The 23,901-nt window shown below is 41.0% G+C and overlaps 1 protein-coding gene across 14 annotated transcripts in view; it reads left to right on the forward strand.

Moving 5' to 3' along the window:
- Positions 1 to 23,901, forward strand: part of MAST4 (microtubule associated serine/threonine kinase family member 4) — a 562,265-nt gene that overhangs the window by 389,445 nt on the left and 148,919 nt on the right. For 2 of the 14 annotated variants that reach the window (XM_059916512.1, XM_059916515.1), the window contains exon 1: positions 7,837 to 8,221. The exons of 11 other annotated variants lie outside the window; for them this stretch is intronic. In XM_059916512.1, coding sequence (XP_059772495.1) covers positions 8,130 to 8,221 — 92 coding nt within the window. In that variant the 5' untranslated portion in view covers positions 7,837 to 8,129. Of the gene's footprint in view, positions 1 to 7,836; positions 8,222 to 18,469; positions 18,536 to 23,901 lie in introns of those variants that run through there. One more of the 14 variants, XM_059916514.1, reaches the window with a different exon arrangement.

A 23,901-nucleotide genomic window follows, 5' to 3' on the forward strand; every position in this document is an offset into this window, starting at 1 on the left:
ACATATTTACAGGTTCAAGGAATTAGAACCTCGTATGTTTGGAATGCATTACTCTTTCTACCACAATGGTCTTTATTGGTTTTATAATATTTCATTTTATGGCTGTTCAATATTTATTAACAGTTGCCCTTGTCTTGTACCTTTGGGGTTTTCCCAATGTTATACTATTATAAGGAATTCTAAGATTAATTTTCATATGCATAGATTTTTGTGCATTTACTCAATTAGATTTGTGTAATTTCTAGAATGCGGACTTAGTTCAAATATATATGTGTGTGTATGTTATTTATATGTATATATGCACACATATACATTTATATGTAAATATCTGTGTATATGTACACATACATCTATATGCATGTGCATATGTGTAGTGTGTGTGTTTTCATTCTCCAGATTACTTTCCAGAAAGTTGGTAAAGCATATTTATCTCCTTGTGTTCCCACTAGCATTGAGTATTACCTTTTTTTTAGTCTTTGCCAGTTAAACAGGTAAAAAATATCTGATTGATGTTTTAATTGCATTTCTATGATTTATGAAAAGTGAAAATATTATCACTTTTTATGCTTAACATCATATTTATTCTCCTATGAGTTAATATTTCTTTAAAAATTTTGTTCAAATAATGTATGCTAATGCATATATAAGGAATCTAAAAAAAGGGTACTGAGAATGGACTTGAGGACACTGGGGGGAAGGGGAAGCTGGGACGAAGTGATAGAGTGGCATGGACATATATACACTACTAAATGTAAAATAGATAGCTAGTGGGAAGCTGCCGCATAGCACAGGGAGATCAGCTCGGTGCTTTGTGAAAACCTAGAGGGGTGGGATGGGAGGAGGGAGGCTCAAGAGGGAAGGGATATGGGGATATATGTATACATATAGCTGGTTCACTTTGTTGTACAGCAGAAACTAACACAACATAATAAAGCAATTATACTCCAATAAAGATGTAAAAAACAAAAGTTTAAACACACCTAAATTGAAACACAATGAAAGGTTAACATTCAGAAAAAATTTGTTGTTGTTATAAAAATGATATAAATTAATAAATCCAATGATTGAAGCTTGCTTGAGAAATCCTTGGCTAAAAAACTTTGTGTCTTCACTGACACATTATCCTCTGATTTGTGGAATAATTTGAGTCAACTTTAAGAATGGAATAAAATTCTGATTTCTACAGAAGCGCATGGTTTCTACCTCTGTCTGTATATGTTCCCTATGTGGTACTTCAATGGAAATTTTTACCTCTTATTTTAATGGGATAATTTTCAATAACTTTAGATGCCTGACCTGGAAAAATATTCAAGAAAAGAAGAACTGATAAATTAACCTTAATCTTATATTACAGAAAGGTCTTAGTGTCAGCTACTAAAGGGCTAAATATAACCACACTGACCCACTTAATTGACACTTCTTATAATTGCACTGTAATTCATGCTCAGGAGCTGGATGAGAAATGATGTACCTTAGACCAAGCTTCTGGATCAAGAAACACCATGTCCTTGAAGTTAACTCCAGATTGAGAGTCTAATGTAATGATTAGTGTCTGAGGTCCACTGTTACTCAAAAAGCATTTTGGATTTCATACAAACTAGTTAGACATATATTTACATGTGTCTACAGATACACAGCTACATGTGCGTGGTTCTCTTTTCTGAGACTTTGAAATCTGAGGCAGTAGACCTGTCTAACAGGTGCAGTGTATATGAATAATTGTATGGGCTCATGAAATTCCAAGAGGAATAGACAGAAAAGGCTTTTTAAAACAGGTCAGGGATCCGTCTTAAAAATACTTGCTTTCAAGTATCTTTCTAACCCTGAGCAAATCCTTCCTCCCTTCACCCTTTGTCTTAACATTCATCCTAATGGTGTATTGAGGATTAAAAGATGGAGATACAGCCCCTGCCCTCTCGGAGCTCTTACTCTAAGGGGGAGTGATCTGCAAACATATAGATTCTGATATGGTGGGGGAACACTTTTCATGCAGGAGCTCTCAGGAGCAGAGCTCAATAGAGGGATACCTAACCCAGTAGGGGTAAGGAGGCTCGTCTACAGTAAGTGGCAAGGAAGTTTGGTCTTAAAGCAGTCTAGAAGTTAGCCTTCCTATTTGTCAGATGTTGGCGTTGGTCTCGAAGCATTGCTCTCTGCTCCATAATTGGATTGCTTAGCTCTGTTAGAGGCCAGTGCTCTGCTTGGTTTATTGATGGCTCTTGCAGACAGCTGATTTCAAACAGAGAGACACACTTTTCTCTGTTTCTTTCCCAGTAGTCTCCTTCCTGCAGGATGACCCCCTCCAGCCCTGTAAGTATGACACATTTTCTAGCAGCCTAACTCCTCTCCCAGCAGAGATTAGGCTATGGGGCTTCTCCCAGGACCCTGCTTGGGAGTCAATGATTGGGTAGATAGAGTGGTAGGGTAATATGCTTACAATCAGTGATTTTGAAACCCTCCCTGGTCCTGTGAGCTGGGCTGCCACCATGCATATTCTTTTTTTTTTAAATTAATTTTTATTGGAGTATAGTTGATTAACAATGTTGTGTTAGTTTCTGCTGTACAGCAAAGGGAATCAGTTATACATATACATATATCCACTCTTTTTTAGATTCTATTCCCATATAGGTCATTACAGAGTACTGAGTGGAGTTCCCTGTGCTATACAGTTATGTGTTTTATATATAGCAGTGTGTATATGTCAGTCCCAATCTCTCAGTTTATTCCTCCCTCCCTTTTCCCCCTTGGTAACCATAAGTTTATTTTCTACATCTGTGACTCTATTTCTGTTTTGTAAATAGGTTCATTTGTACCATTTTTTTAGATTCCACATACAGCGATAATCATATATTTGTCTTTGTCTGACTTCACTCAGTATGACAATCTCTAGGTACATCCATTTCGCTGCAAATGGCACCATCATATGTTCTAATCTACTTATCTTTTGTACAAATCAAGGAGTCACTAATTTGGGAGAAAAGTGCTTCATTTCCCATGTCTATCTGTTCTCTCCTCTTTGATTTTGTGAAGTTACTGGTTATTTGCTACATTTTCTGAGCCTCTGATTCTCCTGGGATCCAGGGAACACCTGAGGAAAATATCACATTCTCTTCCCATTCTGGCTCGTATTTAGTCTGTCCTTTCTCCTCTCGGACCTTGTCCTTCAACCTGCCCTTGTGGATTATGTACTTCTCTACTTAACCTATCAGGAAAGAGAAATCAGTTTTATTTGGTTTCCTTTGTTTTATCTATTCCCTTTAGAAATCTGAATCTCTCTTGCCTTATGATATTGTTTAAAAATGTTTTTTTAATATTCCCAGCACGCTGTAACCCTACTTATTATCCATCTCTTAGCTTTTCAGCATTCAGATCTAGCCCTACAAGTTAATTTTCATTGATCTTTTTTTATCTTCCTTCATATTTTAGCAATGTAAGCAAAAAACTTTGCTTAGTAATTCTAGAAGAGCTTTCTTACAACCCGTTCCCATTGATGCAACTTTCTTTACATTTCTAGCCCAGCTTTTAAGCTTTATTTCTTAAGGTATACAGTGATTACAAGCATTGCTCATTCAGGATGGACCATGTGCTCTTCACACTACTATACTCAAACTCTCAAGACAGCATTTAGAAGATGACCAAAGTACACTTGTAGGTATGGACAGCCTTGGGGATGTAGTCACTTCTGGGTACTCTGATGACAAGAGTGGACAGAGATCAAAGTAAATTTATAGCAGAATCCCCAGACCAGGCCATGATCAGAATACATTTTGAAACTCCATATTAACTCCACTTGCCCTCGTATCTTTTCACTGGACACGGCCTCGTGGCAAGAGTGTCAGTGCAGGGAGCTGACAGCTTCCCATGCCTCACGCTTACACTAGAAGACTTAATCTCCTATAGTGTCTAAGTTCAAGGTGAGGCTCCAGGGATATTATCCTTAATGCTGTTCTGTGTAGGGTGAAGGAAACCCTACTGAATAAGCATGGGGCAGTGGATGGGACGTAGACAGGAGAATTCAAGTCAGTGAAAAGAACCTGGAATTTTGTATATGTAGGAGAGGGGTGAATAGTGAAGAATTTGACCCTTCATTAAATACTTACCTCATCTTGAGCTAGCATTTCAGGAGCTTGACAAGCTTATTTTTCAATCTCATTCACCTTTCTCATGAAAACAATGACTGATAATATCAGCCTGATTAAATGAATGAGCATTCTAGATCATAAAACTTGTCCACTGCTGTATAGGCTTAGTTGTTGTGCAATAAGTAGAAAATCTGACTGGATATTTGTATAGTGACCTAGATCAGCTGTAGTCTTAAGAATTTCCAATAATCTCAATTCCTTCTTAGTTCCGTAGCCAGAGTTTTACTGCATTTGCAACTAAAATATAGTTTCTGCTCATATAATTATTTTGTCTGTAGAAAAATGTCAGCAGTTCTGACAATTTTAATTCTTGTATTTGCTGACTGCATTACCTTCTGAATCATAAGTTCCCAAATCAAGTCAAACAGGTTAGAAGACAATTACACTTCAGTGTCACACCTACTCCTACTCTTAAAGGAGTGTGGGAATATATCAGCCACTTTCACTATATTAACTAATTCATTTCCGGCTCTTCATGCACTTTACCAAATTTTATTTTTCATTTTGGATACAACCCCAATTCTCAAAGCCTTTGAAGTGCAAAAAACATTAAAGTAAACATTAAATGTTTAAAGTAAACATTGAAGTAGTTTAAAATACTCAGGTCTTTCCCCAGCACTTTGAGAATCTGCACGGTGGATTCCCCAAAATGTACAGGGTGGAGAGAGTTATGACATCTGCTGCCCACAGACCAAAATATGTATTATTCAGTCAAGAGAAGCAATTAATGTTTTATTGATTTATCCATTTTATTGCTATCATTTTTATGGGTGTTGCCCACATATGTAGGCTTTTCTGGAAGGACCATGGAGGATATGAGAGTTGGCGGTGCAGAGTTGCCCCAGAGTTAAATCATCCAGAACTTGACTCTCACCCACTGTATCACTACAGTTTACCTCAAACACCCACACAGGAAGTCCTTCCTTGTTGTTTCAGCCTTTTTCATCTTTGCATTTGAAGGTCCTTCCACATGGTAGTTATTTCAGTATTCAGGGACAGCTGTTGCTTGTTCCCTAAATCTTTTCTTTTCCACATTCACCAGAGTTCCTTCAACCCACAATTTATATAGCACACTTTCAAGTCCCCTTTCACCAGCTTCATTGTTCTGCTCTGAGCAGCCTCTGATATGTAATTATCTGGATACCTAAAAAGTGAGCACAAAAATTTTTTCCCTGGGCTTATCTTTGGGGATGGGGTAGGGGGTAGGATTCAAAGAGAGTTTCCCCTGGATTTGGTTGTGACATTTCTTAAAGCCATGTTAAGACCTGAAGAATGTTAGCCTAACACTTCTGTTTCTAGTTACAGAATATAGATAAATATGAATCAATAAGAGAAAGTCTTTAGAATTTAAAAATATCCTCATGGGATTCTTAAAAATTCAGGATTCTTTGAGAAACTCAATTGACCTGCTAAAACTGATAAATTTCAGGGCATCCTAAAAGAAAGACTAGATACCTGAGCATCTGAAGTGTCTCCATTCAAAAAGCATGTCTTGAACGCTTAAATAAATCAGGAACTGTCAGATTGTAGAAGTACAGAGATCAATAAAACATGACTTTAGCCTTGAGGAAGCTCATAGACTAACAGGAAAGGCAGCAGTGAACAGTCAATTGTAATACAGTGTGACCAGCACCCCTGTAGAGGCATCTTCAGAGTACCATGAAAGTAGGGAGTATGATGTAGGATGCCCTCTGCTCCAGTCTTGCATCTCTCTGCATGGTATTCTTTTAGCTTCTGCATATTGCCAACATTTATGTGCATTGTGCTCTAGACACTGCATGAAGGGCTTTATGTATGTCATCTCATTTATGTGTGTGAACCTCTTAGAGGTTGGTCCTATCATGGACCCCATAAAAATAGGGAAAATGGGCAGACAATAAGTGACTTGCTTAAGGTCACAGTAAGTGTTGGCTGCAGAATTCAAACCCAAGATTTTTGCTCTTAAGCAATGCTCTGTACTACCTATCTCAGAGAAAGCCTTTATCTAGAGTGGTGGTTCTCAACCAGGAGCAATTTTGCACCCCCAAGGAACATTTGGCAATGTCTGTAGACATTATTGATGATCACAACTGGCATCTAGTGGGGAGTGATCAGGGAGGCTTCTAAACATCCTCCAATGCACAAGACAGTCCCCCAAACAAAAAATTATCCAGCCTAAAACGTCAACAGTGCTGAGGTTGGGAAGCTCTGCTCTGGGGTATGGTACTATCTTTGAGTCAGCCTTTAAAAAAATACTTTTTTGAATATTTAAAAGCATTTTTTTAAGAGAAGACATGGCTTAGTATGGGGCAAAAAATATTGGACCAAGTCCCTAAGTATCTGGTGAAGTGTATTTTGCCATGTAAAATTGAGAAAATATTGTCTTCTTTGTCTACCTTTGTAGATTTCAAGGATCTGAGGAGGCCCATCAGAAATGCTTAGAGTGCTTGGGGTGAAAATATTTCTGGGGGTCCCCAGAATTAAAGAGCATCTCAAAGTAGACTCCTGTTCTCTGTTTAGCCCCATCCCTTGTCAGCTGACCCCCCCATCCCCTTTTTCCTCACCCTTATATTTCTATAAGCAAGTTTGTTCCCAGTATTTACTGGTTGAACTAAACCATTTTTTAAACGTTATTTTTGCTTAAAGATTTTTTTTAAATTTATTATCTCTTGCCATATTACACCAGATTAAAGTAGCTAATTTAAATTCTAGTGTTTTCTTTATGTACTTAATCATAAGCATTGGTGGGTTTGGGGAGTTATTGGAATCCTGTGGCTTTCTTCGAAATGAATAAGAGTAACATTGGTTCAACCTCCCCTTCATTCCTTCCTTTCAAAGTCTTAACACTCATGGCAGGAAAATGATTCTAGCATTGGTTAACTAAGTGCCAGGTCGTATCTTCACAGGTAGTGGTTGACCAGTCCCTAGATAGGGTGAAGCCAGACAGGTGTGCGCTGTAGCAATTCATCAAATGTTTGTAAACTCGTAAATTCAGTTTACTGAGGTTTTGGGTGAGTGTGGCATTCCCTCGGCGTGCTTTTCCTCCACGACAAACAGCGTCCCTCGGCAGAGCCATTACTGACTTTCTTGGAGTGTTTTCCTGGTGATCCAGTTTTCAGTGAATCACGCCTCAGCCTCCAGGTGTGCGCTCTGCACTCTCCACCACCGGTCTCCGGAGCGCGCTGGGTTTATTTCTTTGGGGCGACCGATCCACCAGGGGCTCCGCGCTGGGGGCGCGGCGGCGGGAGATGCTACGGTGTCCCGGTCCTCCTGGGCTCACACACAGGTCCCGCCTGCTCCCTTTCCCATGAGGCCCCGCTCCTATGGGGAGTGTCTGCGGTGGGGACCGGTCCCGCCGCCTGGCCCCTTCCCGCTGAGGCTGCACAAAGGTGTCCGGCTGGAGTCCGCCAACAGGCCAGCGTTCTATAAGTGCTTTTAAGTTTCCCTTTTTCGAGGAGGGGCGAAGAAGAGGAGCTTTTTCCATTTACATTCCTTTCCTTGTATGTAGATACCGGGAGGAAACTCAGCACTGGGCATGTTCGGATGTTGAATGGTTTTGCTGATAAGCACCAGCCTCCCGGAACCAAAGACTTAAACTAGTCCTCTCCCCTGCCCATCCCCACCCCCCCGCAGGAGCTGCAAATGGTATCTGCCAAACAGATGACAAAGTACCTTGGACTGAATCACACACAGACAACATTTTGAGCCGAACGCACGGCCCAACTCTTGTAATTACTGTTTATAGCTGGCCAGGGCTGACCAGGAGAGGGCAAACCCAGGAGGAAACAAGTTTCCTGAACCTTGGAGAAATAGCTGTGTGTTGATTAAAGGCTAGGACGGGTACTTCTCACTCACGCTCCAAGTTGTTCTCGAGATCACAGTTCGTAGCACGTTTCCTCTGGAGGCAGTGAGTAGATAATTGGGATCTTTTTTGTCTTTTTTTTTTCCCCCCTCCTCTCTCCGTTTTGGTCTTATGGCCTTGAACCCACAGTGAATTGAAGCGAGAAAGAAATGGATATGTCTGACCCCAATTTTTGGACTGTGCTCTCAAACTTTACTTTGCCTCACTTGAGGAGTGGGAACAGGCTTCGGCGAACACAAAGGTAAAAAACTTGGGGGTCCTTTTAGCCTGGAGAGGGAATGAATGCTTTGGCTTAGGCTGAGCAGCTGCCTGGGCCCCCTTAGCAACTGGGGTTTTGTTGATTGGGTGACAGTTTGAAAAGTTTATACTCTGCTGGGGGGCCCTGGTTCAGGTGTTCCCTCCTCTGCGGTTTTCCTGGGTCATCCTGATGAATGTGCTTTTCGGAGTTCTTCAGAAATGTGGAGAATCAGACCTCGAGTTGTGAGTGGTGGGGAGAGAAGGGAAGGGGGAGGAGATACTTTCTCCTTCTCTTTGATCTGGTCATTTATCCGTTTCATTCACTCAGGCGTTGGAGTTTCTGCTACTCTGTGTAGAGCCTTTCAGATGCTTCCCTCTATGAAATATTTAACCTTTATACGATGCAAACGTACGATTCAAAGAGAACTCAAGTTTGTCTGTTTCATATTGTCTGCTTAAAGAGAAAAGTCTGCATAACTTTGCATTTTTTTAAATTGATTTGCTGACATTTATTTCTAAAAATAGACCGGCCATTTCATTTTGTAACATATATTTGTTAGAATAGGTGAAAAGAAGAAAGACTTAAAATCAAGGTGAAGCTCATGCCACAAGTGAAAGACAGTTGAGAGTTAGTTGCTGACACTTGGGTGAGAGAAAATGATTTTAAAGCAGGTGTTTCTCCTCTCTCCACATTTGTGTCCAGCACAGACAGGTGGCATGATTTTGGTTTTAGAGGGGCACACCCTTTGAGTTGTGTAAATATAGATTCTTTGTTTTTCTTCAAAACTTGCCTTGAACATACACGTGAACATGCACGAGGGTAAGGGTGTAGTCAAATAAACAGGATGCTTGGCTATCAGATTGGGAGATTCATCTCTATGCTCCAGTGTTTAAAGAACACAGGAAGATGGTTCATTGTGTTTGGTTATACCAGTAACTTTTTGTAGCATAAGTGCAAATACATAATACTTTGGAAAACTTAGTAGTTTTTGCTTTTGACATTTCTCATGGTATTTCTTAATTTTCAGAAGCGTCCTGGAATACCCTGACATATGCTGTTTATACATACACAAACGTGTGTGTGTGTTTGTGTGTATGTGTCTCAGAGAGAGAGAGAGAGAGAGAGCATGATTGCATCGATTTTTAAGTTATACTTACCTTTTAATGCAACTTGAACAATATTGGTGCCACTAAACCGTATGATTCTAAAATTGTGCCTTTTAAATAAGGTGGCCGTGCTTTTCTGCTATAATGTTCAGAGACACTCTTGGTATTGGTCATTTTTTAACAGGCTGTGTCATCCGTGCACCAAACCCCCCAAACAACGAATCAGTTGAAGAGATACTTACTGTTCCTGAACCAGGCCCCTACTCCTCATGGCAGTAAATCCTATAACTTGTTTGTCAGGAGCCCTTAAATATGTCCAAGGGATGGTAGCCCTGGCGGTGATGCAGCTGCTACTCTCACCTGGAACCACTGCTTGGGGAGATAAGCCTGCTCTGGCATCACACCTGTGTGCCTGAAACTGAAAAGCATCTGGAATCTTTCTTTCCCGCACCTACCTGTTTGATAGTATTATTGAGTCAAATGCATAAAGAATTCTCAGGCTGGTCTGACCATGGCCTTAGGGCAATATCTATCCAGCCCAGAACACTCCATTTTAGACAGCTCACACTGGCAGAGAGCCTAGGTTCTGAAGGAACTTGGATTCTTCCCAACCAAACGAGGCTGTGGGAGGGCTGTGTCCATTCCCCAGGTCATGGGCCCGTATCTTCAGTTGAGTGATACAGAGAGGGAGGTGGAATTTCTTCCCTCCCTTCTCAGAGTAGAGGTTGTCACAGCCTGTTTGTTATTGGGGATTTCCTGGATTCATGGAGTTTGGAAATATATATCCTGAATATCATCTCTAGATACATCTACTTACAGGTCTCACAGGGCTGGAACTGCTTTCTATTTATTAGGTAGATTCAGGAAGGTGAAGAGCAGGTGTCCCTCTCTCCGGGTCAGTGTACGTGGCCGTTGCTTTCTCTTATTATACAGTGAACAGTTCTGGCTCTGTGTCCTTTCGTAAGGACATGAAGTGTATGCTTATAGTATGACTCTTCCCCTTCTGTGACCTCCCTTAACTGCTCTACATCCTTTTCCTCCTCTAAGTGCCACATTAACCCTGTTTCTTACAGCACTGATCAGTTTCCCTAAATCTGCCCTTTTAAAAGGACCTCTCCTTTCCCAAGTAGCCCGATCCTTTTGCCAGCCTCACTGAGGGTGTACCCACTGTCCAGGGGAGGGTGCCTCGCGCTCATCCTCAGCTGGACGTGCCTGAGCCCTTGGAACAGCTCTCCTGCCCAAGCCTGGCTGCTTCTCTGCACATTTGCTGACTTTGTTCGACAGATCATTCATTTTGCATATTTTATCCCAGCTGCTTGTTCTGATTACATTGTAACCCAGAGGACTTCATCATAACCTTTTCTTTATATCAGCTTCTTGCGTCTATCAAAGAGTACAGTCCAGCTTTGAGCCTGTGAATGAGCATCTTGGAGCTCCTGGGGATAGGATGTTTGGTACCACTTAGACAAAAGAGAGGCTGAATGGTTTCAGACTCTTCCCTTAAATCCATATCATGGTAGAAATTGTCAACACAGAGGACTTTGGGTTTTTGCTGCATTGCATCTACCTTGCCAGTTTAGCATGGCTCTGGTTTGTTGGTTTGCCCTCTCATGGGAACACTTTTAAGGTTTCCCTTCCAACTCAAAGCCCTGCATGGGCCCATAACTCCCTGAGTTCTTGGGGAAAGGCACCTACAGACTGACTCTCAGGCCTAGACTCTTAAACAGGTCCTGATGCACCGAAAGCCTGGCTTACTTGTGCCGCATCCCAATGATGACAATGTTGTTCCCTTCATTCCTTTTCGCCTGGACTGCGGCAGGCACTGCGTGGTCTGGATGTACACTGACTTTGTCTGCTGTTTTGCTGTAACGCTCACATTTCCGTTGGTAATGGTTCCTTTCTTATGATGGGCTTTGCTTACCTCTCCTCCTCCTTCATTTCCTCAGGGTAGTCTCAATACAGCCGTTCACCTGCTGCTTTGAGGGACAGAAATCTAGGCTGAATAAACAGGGTATTTAAACGAAAATGTGTCGTTTTAAACTGAAGTAAGAATTGCATGTTTTAGAGGCTGTGAGTTTCATAGACCTGCAGATTCTCCATTCACTTCAGGATCCCCTTGCAAGGTAGGATGGGAATTAGTTTGCCTGCTTTATGTTACTATTTGTTTGTAACATCTTTTCCTTTCCCGTTGGATTAAAAATTTCGAGGCAGAAGGGATCAAACTTCTCTTTGACTTATATCTCCTCTATGTCTCACTGTAAAAGAAAGGACTACCATTGATTTATAAATGTTGCTGTTTAGTTTTGAAGTGCGCTTTTAGTTTTGTTGAAGTCTAGAGACTCTAGAAGATGCTTGATTTTTAACCTCAGTGGTCAGAAATCTGTCATGTTTTCTTTGGGCTTAAGTGATAATGTCCAAACCTCAGTGACATCTAAGTCAATACAGTCCTACCCAGGCCATTGGGTAGTTTGTGACTCAGTTCATCACTTTGAGAGAGGTTCCAAATGTATTTTTCTGAGAACCTTGGGATAAAAGGTTATTTTGGTTTTGCTTTGTTTTTTGCTAAATTCACATTACTCAGCAGTTGCAATGAACTGCAGGTACATGAAGGGATCTTTAACTGCTGTAGTTGTCAGAATGCATTCAATTTTTATGCACACTGCATCTTCTCTTCAGAAACATCTGTAGTGTTTGGTGAGTTTTTCTTTTGTTTTGAGCATGAATATATGTCTTTAAAAAGCATGGAATATGCTTCTCTCCTGCCCTGGCATGTTAGGTATTGGTTAACCCGTACTTACCCCTTTTACAGAAAGCCCAGTTAAATCCATGTTTATTGAGCATCTATTGTTTGCCTGGGCACTGTGACCCAAAGCTGAAAGCCATAGGCATGCCTTCAGTGAAGACATGCAGATGAATCATTGCAAACCGGGGCAATCAAGAAGTATATACCAGGTACAAAGGAGCCGGGAGGTGCACCAGATAGAAAACCTTGGGGAAGTTTTGAAGGGTACGTTGGTATTTATCAGACAGGAAGACAAGAAGGCCTTCCCAGGAAGCGAAAGAAATGGTGTGTACGAAGACATGGAGGCCTTGGCAACAACAGAGTTCAAGGGATTATACATAGCTCAGCATTGCTGGAGCATAAAAAACCAGAAGCATAACTCAGTGCTGCTGGAGCATAAAGTTTAAAGAGGCTGTATAATAGAGCACAATGGTTAAGAGGGTTGATCTGAAGCCAGTTTACCTGAGTTCGAACCTTAACTCTGTGATATTGTATACTGAGTAAGTTAGCTTCTTTGGACTTCAGTTGCTCTGTCTATAAAGTAGGGACAAGTAAATTACTTGTCTCGTAGGATTGGTATAAAGATTAAAATATGTTCATATGTATAAAATGCTTAATGCAATGACTCACATCGAAAAGCCTTAATAAACCCTAACTATTAATACGGTTACTGTCATTACAACAAGGGGATGAGTAGTGGGTAATGACTGAGGAGGAGCGTTGAGACACTTGATATTTGTGGGAGCTTGGCCTTTATCCAGTGGGAGAGAGACACGTCTAGCAGCACTTGGGGAGTTTAGGTCTGAGAAGAGAGGGTGGGACCTCGAAACCAATGAATAAGTTATTGCGGTAGCCTTTCTAAAAGGTTTTGCAGGCCTGAGCAAAGAATGTGGTGAGATTACGCCTTGAGAAATATTAAGGATATAAAATTGGGAGAAGGTGATGAGCTATTGGCTCTGAGGGCTGAAGAAAGATACCACAATGGCCCTGGAGGTTTTTACTTGGGGAACCAGGGAAATGGAGAATCACCTGTACATATAAGATGCAAGTACTTGTACTCGCCGCTTGTGTCCCCAGAGGCTCCTTCATCCACATTTATTGAGCACCTGCTGTGTGCTGAGTACCGTGGAACATCCATTCCTTCATTCAGCCGGTACCCACAGCACCAGTGTCCTGTGCTGGGCCAGGGATATAGAGGTAAACCCGACAGAATGCTTGGGCCTCACAAATAAACCAACATCTAAATAAGTCAAGTGGTGGTCACTGTGTTCTGAAGGCTGTAAGCAGGAGCTGAGAAGAGAGAGTGACAGTGCGGGGGCTGCTTTAGATCACGTGGTCGGGGAAGGTCTTTGAAGAGGTAATATTCAAGAGAAGATCTAAAGGATGAGAAAGAGCCGTCGGCGGGAAGACTTTGGGAGCAGGCATCTGGGAACAGCCAAGGCTCTGCAGCAAGAAAGAAGGAGCCTCAAGGCAGGCAGTTGGATGGTAGGTCCAGGGCACTCGAGGAGGCTGGACCAGAGATAATAGGCTTGGGAGTCCTCATTAGGACCATGAGAAATATGTTAGATTAATCTGTGGGAGAGCTAAAGATGCCCCATTTTAGGAGTGGGCAGAGATGCAGATAGGAACCGGAAGGGAGACGTGGAGGAGAGTCCCGTAAGAGGGAAGGAAGCCAGCAGGGTGTTCTCACAGAGATCCCGACAGAATGATCAACCGTCGCTCCACAGAGATGAACCGTGGTGTGCATTGTGTCTGACGACTGGGGAGTCCTGGTGACTTCAGCGTGAACCCCGGCAGCAGAGGGATGGGGTCGGGGCGGCGTGAGGAGCCAGGACAGCAGGAGTGAAGTGAGGCATTGGAGACCATGGGTGGCAACCACCCTGTGTGGGTCGCTAAGCACAGCAGCGACACATCCTTGTGCACCAGCCTCTGCACATTCGCAGCTGGCCTGTCGGCCCTCTGCCCTGAATCATATCCCCTTACTCAGTGTTGCTCACTTTACTGTCTGCTTCATCACCCAAATAGGCAATGACAGCTTCCTTTCCCCTCCCCTCTGGAAGCTCAAGTTCTTTCCCCGGTCTCCTGAGTATCTCCTTTCTGACATGTTTACAGCTGGAGCTGCTTCGAGTGTCTCTAGCCCCTACCTGCCCCCTCGTTGACTCTGCCTGAGCCTGAACCTGAGCCAAGTACAGATGGAGGGAGGGTACGCGGTCCACCCCGCCCCTCCAGCCTATTCCACCAGCGGCGGAAACCTGGCACTCACATCCGCGCTCTCGTCCTCTCTACGCCTGACCTGCAGGCTCTGCCCCTCCCCGAGTCTTTGCACCCGTTTCCTCCCACTCCTTGCTTTGCCCAGGCCTGTTTCATAACTGCTTCCTTTCATCCTTCTCCTTTCTTCAGGCTCTGGACTGCATTTTCCGCAGGTGGGACAGGCCTGCCCATCACTGCGGGGCTCGCCCTTCCATCCTCTCATCTTGTCATCCTCTCATCTTGTCTCTAGTTAGCTCTGACGTCGGCACTGGTGCCTAAGGCCCTCACTCCTGCACCCCTCCCCCAGCCTAATAAGGGAGACCCCTGGGGGAGAGGAGAACGCTGAGACCCCACGTTAGGAGCTCCCAGCAGCTCTCTGAGCGACTTGTGTGCAGAGCCTGGCTGGTGCACACCAGAGCAGCGTGTTCTCCGGGTCTTCAGGCTGGCCAGATGCACAGGATGTGAGCCGGAATATGCGCATCTCAGAAATATTGCTTTAAGCTTCTAGTGGGAGGTTTACAACAGGAGATGACAGGTCATTTGTTTTGCCCCTTGAATTTGTAGGTCTTTTGTGAGGGGAGAGAGAAGCAGAAAGAGGGAGGAGGAAAGGAATGAGAGAGAAAAATGTGTGAGACCTTAAAAAGTAGATTTCAAAACAAGTCCATTAAAAACAAAGCTTTAGAATATGGAGCATATGCTCCCTGGGGACGCATGGGCTGTTTGTTGCTCTACCTGGTCGACACTGGAAGGGGTATATGTGTGTCAGTAAGTTCACAGTGAGGGGGGTGAATGTTATATGCTTTTATGGCTCTGTTGCTTCTCTTTACGCATATATCCTGTTATCAGAAGCCCAAGTGATACTTTTAAAACAGGGGAATCGTAAGCCTCAAGATAGAGACCATCTGCCTTCTGGGCTAAAAACTGACAGACGCTGGGGTTGAGAAATCTCTCCTGTGTGGAGACAGCTCATGGAGGAGAAAGCTTGGGGTAGGGCCTTATTCGGAAGACTCTGGGAGCGTCCTCCTTGTATAGGTTGAGATGGAAATAGGCTGGTTTCTCAGGGAGCTCAGGACTAGAGGCTCTGAGCCCCTGCCTCACTCTCCAGCACACCCATCTCTCAGTGTGAGTAAGCACGCACAAAGCTATTTTTAATCTGAGCTGTCTTCACTACGTGTAACCTAGTCATTTGGGAGTGACATCATGGTAACTGAGTAATCCCTTTGAAAGTTAATAGGAGATCCAAGATAATAAAATGGTCCTGGGGCTACCTGGATGAAAGTAGGCACAGGGTGTGTGTAAAACCATTTATTAAAAGCAAAGTCAACCTCCACTGGTAGAAGCCTTGGATGTCGAGCAGCACACTTGGTTTTAGTGACCCGTGGCACATTTTGTAACTAGAGGAATATCTCTAAATAAGAAGTTCACATGGTTATTAATACTTGTTCTGATACTTTATTTTCTTTCCTCTATCTTGGTAGTTAGGAAAGTTCCCTTGTGAACTTGGCTTTAAATTCTGAAAATATTGACCTTAAATCTTATTAATAGCATGAGAAGACCAGTGGGAGTTTTAGCTACACTAATGGTTATTGGATATGTTTGTTAGAGAGGTAATTATAGCAATATCAAACTGAAACATCATGTTGTTTTGTTTTAAAGAAAAAAGGCCCAAGCAGAGGATTTAGGCTTTGATCAACATTTGAAGGTAAAGTAGATTGGTAAGAAGAATAGACAGTCATTAAGGTTTATCTTATCTTAAGCTCCTCCATCACTTGCTTTATTATAGAACCTGGGGACTTTCTACAATCTGCTGACTTCGGAATTTACATTTATCAGTGATTCTGATTTTGTTACAGTTTGGGGTTTCTTGGGAAACTAATTGCAGGCAAAATCCATATATATATCTATCTATATCTATCTATCTATCTATCTATCTATCTATCTATCTATCTATCTATATGGAGCTCCATGTCTTTGGAAACTTTCTAACCTGACATGGAAATTCATATAGGAGATAGCTTTTGGAGATAATGTTTTAGGTTCTGAGTGAATCACCTGGGTGGAGGGAATGAGGAACGGGTGAAACTTGGTGAAGTCTCCTAGGGTGGTAGAATCAGAAAGGGAGGAAAACTGATGGATCCACCAGGCCCATTTTGCCCTGTGAGTGTTTGCTGAAGCTGTTCTTGCCATGCTTTATTCTGTCTAATTTTAAACATTACACTGCATGTTGATGTCTCAGGACCCTGACTTGGACCTTACGACATCTCTCTTGAGAGTCACTATTACATCATCTAGCCACTGCCAGATTTCTTAACCACTAGATCTGAAGAATATCACTGAACCTGTGGCTTGCGTAAAAATCACCGATGTCCCTTTAATATTCCTATCTTTTAAAGTGCTATATCATGGGTATCTTTTAATTAGAAATTATAGTTATTAAATGTTTTACTTTTACAGGTAGATGAAGGGGTTAAGGGGAAAAAGTATGTTTGTCATGGGAAAAGCTGCTAGCTGAATAAAGCACTCTAGGAAATACGGTAAATGAAACCTTTGTTTCTGTAAAACAATGGCCATTAAGTGACTATTATGTAATGTTATTTCTTAAGTCTGATCTGGAGTGGCTTGTTGATCTTGGAACTTGAGATATAACTCCTGTACAAATATTAGTTTCACTTGGCTAATGTCAAGATTTCTGATACAAAAATTGAAGACTTTTCCCAGTAGATTACCTACGTCAGACACTGAGCATTGGAGATATAGAAGCCACGTCAGATAGTTTATTTTTCTAGGTAAAGGTTAATTTTATCCTCTTGGTATTCTCCATTCTAGACCCACGTATATAAACACAAATTATTTGCTAATCCAAAAAATAGTTCACTGTAAAATTAGCCTACCCTTGCTTAACTGCTCCAAAGGGCAGACAGGTGGCAAGACAGCTGATAGGCACACTCACCTGACTTGGCAGGTTGAATGGATGGCTGTGAATTTGCATTTTCCATAAACGATAGGTCCCCAAGCAAAGGAATTTTTAATTTTTGATTCAAATGGCCATGGTGGGACAGGTAGAGTATGGGATAGTTCAGGGGTGCTTTAGGTCATAGTTGATGAGGATTCTGCAAAATGAGCCAGTATGTTTATGAATTATAATTTCCTGTATGTTTTAGGATTTGATGTCTGGGGTTAGATGTTTGGACCACAGAATTAGTAAGGAATAAAAGTTACCTCATTTTTACTGTATGACCTGTGAACTTTGTATGTACCATTCTTTCTCAGTAGATGACTCCTGTCAATTTTAGATAAGTTAGCCATGGAAAGCTAGGATTTTTAACGTGAAAAATCAATAGTGGTTTCTGTAAGCCTCCTTAACATAGGAATCCAGGCTCGAGATCAGAGCTCTGCTTCCTTCAGTGCAGTTCTTGGATCTTAGTGATTTTGATGTCATTTTTACCAGCATCGCTACTGCCAAGATGCCCTCTTGGCAGGCAGACTTCAGTTTTCTCTGAAATTGTTCTTGATTACTTATCATTTGATGGCTTCTTTAAAAAAAAAACAAAAAACTCTTTAAACAAGAGAAATTGTGGTTTATTTTAACTTCTGAGACTTAACCTTAAAATTATTCTACCTTTTCATGTAAGACCTAGGGTGATCTTGGGATCAAAAGGTACAAATACTTGAACTGGTTAGATATTAATATGATGCAACTTTCTGATGGCATTCCTCAGGAGGAATACAAACATTCCATTTAATGGGTCCCAGGTTTGAAATCCATAAAGAAAAGCATTCTGACTCTTGGCACTGATAGACATATTCAGAAATGTTGTATTCAAGCCAGAGTAAATATATATGCCCTTTACACTTTCTTTCAGTTAGCAGAAGTCACTTCTGAACACTTATTTTGGCATTAAGGAAGCTCGTCATGACCTATTGTTCCAGAAAGATTATAGTTCTCATTTTAAGCCAGTTTTCTAGTTCCCATGTAAGTGAAATGCCCAGCCTGGAGCCGAGGAAACAAGCTTCGCTTTTCAAACCTTCCATTCTTTTAGGTGTGTCCCACAAGCAGTGGCTTGTAGCTGCTCCTTCAGCCACTTAACAGGTTTGATTTCAAATCTATTTAATAAGAAACTAACATGTTTGGAGGGGATTCATGGCCCAACATTTATGGATTTTGTTGGGAAGTTCCAGGTGTGTATATATATCTTAAACTCTATGTTAAGACATGCTAGACTGGAATGATTTTGGTTTGCTTTGCTTTGTTTTGTTTTTGCCTTCTAGTCATAAGATGTATTAGGGATTGGATTGAGAGGGGGCAGCCCCCAGTCCTGAAGGCCATGCAGCTTCTCTTTCAATTCCTTGTCTTTGGCTGCCTTAAAAGCACTAAAGAGAAGTCAAATGTTTATAAACTGGGCCAAAAAATAGAGAAACCAGAAGCCAAGAGGGATTAACCTCTGAAACATGGGAAGTTGATTACATTTAAAAATACTTGGAGGGGCTTATTTATGAGTTATGTATCTTTGTGTGATCCTTTTTCCTGCTTTGTGGCTCATGGATGAGGCTGAATCACCTTCTGGAACCTGATAACCTAATAACCTAGTTTGACTCTGTCTGACTTCTGTGGGCAAAGCCTGTGGATTTATCGCATTGCCTTATTTATTCATTTATGTACCACATATTTATTGAGTACCTTTTATGTGACCAGGACTATGATTATCACCTGGGAAACAAAGATATATATGCCATGGTCCTTTTGTTCAAGTAGCTCAGTCTAATGGGGTTAGAAAGTGATGTTGACAGATAATTACGGTAACGTGTAATAACCAGTAGGAGATCCACCAACATCAGCATAGGAGGAGGGAGAGGAAGAATATCTGTTGAGGTAGTTTGGTGTATGTTGTCTCATTTAATGGTATATGTAATACCTGTTATACAGATGAAAAAATTGAGGCTTAGAGAAGTTAATTAATTGTCCCCAAATTACCAGTAGTACATGGTAAATCCAGATAAAGATGTAACTGCACTATCCTACCTCCAAAGGAAATACAGCTCCAACAATATTCTAATTATTGAAAATAATATTTGTAAAGTAAGATTTTAGTCACTTAATTTTTATCATACAGCAGCCTCCTGGCAATTCAAAGGTATTTGTGGAATATTGAACCCTGATTATCTTGATCTTTGCTATAGAAATGCCACCTGCTGTCTGAGGGAAGAGAGTGAAAAACAGAAGTAGGTTTTACTTTGTTTTAAAATGCCACCTGCTGATTCTCTTTCCCATTAGTGGAAATTGTATATGTATTCTCCTGTAATTTCCCCATTGTAAAGTATCACAGTTTATAATGGTATTTGAGTGGGCTTGTGCTTTAGAAATTGAGGTTTCACTTATGGTGTAGCTCTGAATAGCTGCTATCTTACAGGCCTTTTGAATGAATAACACTACACTGCACCCATGCTTATTTTGCTGAGATTTCTCTCTACGTATTATGAAATCCTGTGCATTCACATGAGTGTATTTATTATGCACTCATCTCAAAATCCTTGCCGATCTTGTAGTAGAGCATATATAGTTCATTTCATAGAAGGGACAAAAGTTCTTGCATCTTACATGGCGGTACAGTGTGAATGCCAGGAAAGAGCTGTTGGGATTTTAGAGATGAATTGCTTACAGACTTCTTCTTCACGTTTTAAAACTACAGTAATTTCTCTTGAATATGCTAATACTAACTACAAATATGCTAATGCTAACTACATTTTTAGAGAGATGTTTGATGAGACTTAAATACATATTTAAGTATTTAAGACTCTGTGAAGATCATTGTATTTAGAGAACTAAGACTGCTTTGCTATGCTTAAAACAACTGTATGAGAATAAAGTATGAACAATCTACAACATGGAAAAGGCATAAACATTGCATCCAGAATTCTCTAAATCACAAAAATCCTTCACTGGCCATGTCTTAGCTCTCAGTGGTGCAGTATGTGAGCTGCTTTTGAGAAATGGCTGCTCCTTACTAAGGATGGAGTAAAAAAAAAAAGTCTTTCCTTCAGGTGCTATTTTTTAAATATTGAAGAAGGTGTTTTTCACGGCCACTAATCCAGATTCGTACTGACACAGGGTTTACTACTTTAATTTACTCACTCTAGAAAAAGTCCAGGCAGCTAGACGTGCTTTGTTTTGTTTTGTTTTTGACACGGTTTGTGGAGATACAGTTTACATACAGTAAAACTATCCTTTATAGGTGTGCAGTTCTGTGAATTTTGACAAATTATCACCACAATTAGGATATAGAAAGTTTTAGAAACTTAGAAACCTTAGAAAGTTTTAGGTCCTTTTTGATTGTTTGATCATGCTAATAAAGGGTTAGAATAAGATGTTTTCTTTTGCTCTCCCTTGTCCACCCCCTGCCTTTTAAAGATTAGCTCCATATTTTATTATGTTTTGCCTAGTTGTGCCCCAGTGTCCTTTTTCTATTCCAGGATGCCAGCCAGGATACGGTGTTACATTGTGTCATCCTTTTAAAAAATCATTTTGATGAGGAAGATGGTTAACACATAGTTTGATGACATGGTTGGTAATGTCAAGTAGGTACCAGGAAAAGGCATCGGAATGAGATACTCGAAAGAGAAGCTTTAACTACGTAAATTGTGTGGTCCAGTCTTAGTGTATAATAGTCCCTTTGATGCTACATAGGTGAAGAAGTTTTAAGAAACCAGATAAACAAATTCTACTAGCAGGAAATAGTTATAAATAATTTGGGGTTGTTTATTGGGGAAGGAAACAGAGCCATGAGGTGGAAGATGCGGAAGCTGTGTGATTTAAGACATTGATTATGGTTGTTGGAAAATATAGAGATCCAGAAGGAAGCATGGAGTTTTTCAGTGAAAGTGAAGACAGACCAGCACATGCATTTTACAAAAGATAAATTCAAGATACTTCATTTGCTTTGTAAAATAAGTTATCATGTCTTTTCATTATATTTTAATTTCAGTGGAATATATATAGCTTTGAGAAGAAAATTTAAACTTATGCCTAAGACAAAGAATGGAGAAAATATGAACAGCCATAAAAAAAACGACCCCAAATTCTAGTGCTCAAATATAACCACCATGAAAAATATGGGGTTATCCTTCCATGTGTTTTTTTCTGGGCGTATGTGTGCACACGTGTGCATGTACAACCACAAAACTCATATTTTATTGAACCTCCTGTTTGATGAGCTTTCTTTTTCCCTTAAAGAGGTTCTTTTAAACACCCACCTTTACAATGATAAGATTTCCGGAAATTTTGAAAAATATTTGTAATGTACAAGAAGATATGGGTGGGTGGGGGGTTATTTGTAAAGTTGTGGGGAAGCATTCAAAATCATGCTGTGAAAGCTGCCCTGCTAATGCACAGCCTCACCTAATTGTGGGAGTGTCCACACCGGCTCACTGGGGTGCAGAGTGGGAGTGAGGCCATGGGTACCTGTGATGTCACCTTGGATGGTCTCACATTTTAGGTTCTGTTTTTTTCCACCTATATTCAGATCTCTTTTGAAATGTTCCCTTTAAAAATATTCCTGCTAACTCAGATTCCAATTAACATCTCCCCACAGGCTTAAATGTTAAACCTCAAGATCTAAACTTTATCCCTTATGTGTGTGAGCAAGCTTGCCAGATGGCAGGCCAATTAATATATTTTTGCAAGGTGTAGAAATATTTTTTCTCCATAGGGGAACAATGAACCCATCTGCTCCACATCTTCCTTTCCCCTCTGTCCTTTGGGGAAAATCATCATTTAATTTTCAGAAATAAATTGTGCAACTCTCTAAGTGACACTTTCTGCTTTTTAAGGGAGGTGGTTTTAGAATTGAAACGTTTTCTTACTCAAAGGATGTAAAAAAACCTATGTCATGGATTAAAATATCTGGACATCTAAGTTTCATCCAGGGTACTTTAAATTGGACATTACAGAATCATATTTTAAAAAACTGATTCATAGAAGCCTTAACTTAGAAGAGGCTTCAGAAACATCTAGTCAACCCCCCTCATTGTCAGATGAGGAAGTTGATGCTTAGGTACCAAAGTTTCAAGCTAGTAAGCAACTTGGAACCTGGTCTCCAGGTTCCAAATTAGGACAACGGTGTTAAAAACAGAATCTTTCATTTCTCAAGGGGAATAAGAGGAGGGAGAACCTTGAATAAGTTTCAGCCAGGAGAAGAAGCACACTCATATTTATCGCCTGTTTCCTCTTGATTTTCAGGCACTGAGCTGTGTGCATCACCCCTATAGTTTCTTTTCATACTCAGTGGCAATTGATATCAACAGGTGATTAACTATTTAGTGCTGTGTGTTGCCTCCAACTCAAAGTTCCTGAAGTTCCAAGTACCATGTCCTTTTTTTAAGCACTTATAAAGTGTGCTGTCTGGGCATGGAATGAATGAATTACTGAATATGTGAATATCTGTGAGGTTATTTTACAAAATCCTCTCAGGACGGTTTGGAATTCTAGGAGTGTGACCACCTTATAGCTTTGCCATAATCTGACACATTATAATACAGAATTTGCTTCCTTTTCCCTTATGGTTATGAAGGAGTTCAGTACTGAATATTCCAGAAGCTTCTCTTGGGAGGAATGTTTTACCTGTAACTCTGTCTACCAGCATTTTTGCTGTCATAGTCGGGCATAGATTGGTTAATGTTAAATGAAAGAAAGGATTTAGACTTGACTTTTTTTTCTCTTTCCTTCACATTGGCTGTTCTTCCTTATCTGTATTTATCCTAACAGACCCTGTTCATATAGTAGAAAGAGTTCAGACTTTGGGGCAGGGAGACCTTGGTTGGAATTCTGACTCTGTGACAAGCTAGACATGTGATTTCGGCAGGTAAACTTACCTCTAATACTTGGTTTCCTCATCTTTAAGTAGGAAGAATAGCCAACAAATCTTTTTTTGTGCCTTAAATAAGATAAATTGTAAAACATTTAGATCAGGGATAGACAAGATACATTCTATAGGCCAAATCCAGCCTATCACTCGTTTTTATACATAAAGCTTTATTAGAACTCAGCCACACCAGTTCAGTTAGATATTGTCTATGGCTGCTGGTGCTACAACAGTATAATCCAGTAGTTGTAACATGAGACTCTGGCCTGCAAAGCCAAAAACATGTACTGTACTATCTGACCCTCTACAGAAAATCTTTACCAGACCAGGACCTAGGGCAATGCCTCGCAACTATAGGCACTCAATAAATGTTCATTTCACCTTCTTTCCATGGATTATTTCAACTGCAATCTTTTCCTGTGGCACTCTTTAAAGAAAGGCGGTTCTGGGGTGGCCTTCTCTAGTGATTCTTCTAAAGCCCCTGCCCACTTCTGGAGTATGGCCAAACCTTGAGCCATGACTCAGGCCAGAACATGCTGAGAGAGGCATCTGCATGGCTCCCACACCCTGATGTGGATCTAGCATGCCTGGACTTGCATTGGGTGTCGCGCACGTTACAGGAATAGAGTTTTCTCTAATCCAAGTGTAAATAAAGTCATTGCTCTTTGGATTGCAGCATGTCCAATTTAG

The sequence above is a fragment of the Balaenoptera ricei genome, chromosome 3, assembly GCF_028023285.1.
Source record: "Balaenoptera ricei isolate mBalRic1 chromosome 3, mBalRic1.hap2, whole genome shotgun sequence".
In the NCBI taxonomy this organism is placed as follows: Eukaryota; Metazoa; Chordata; class Mammalia; order Artiodactyla; family Balaenopteridae; genus Balaenoptera; species Balaenoptera ricei.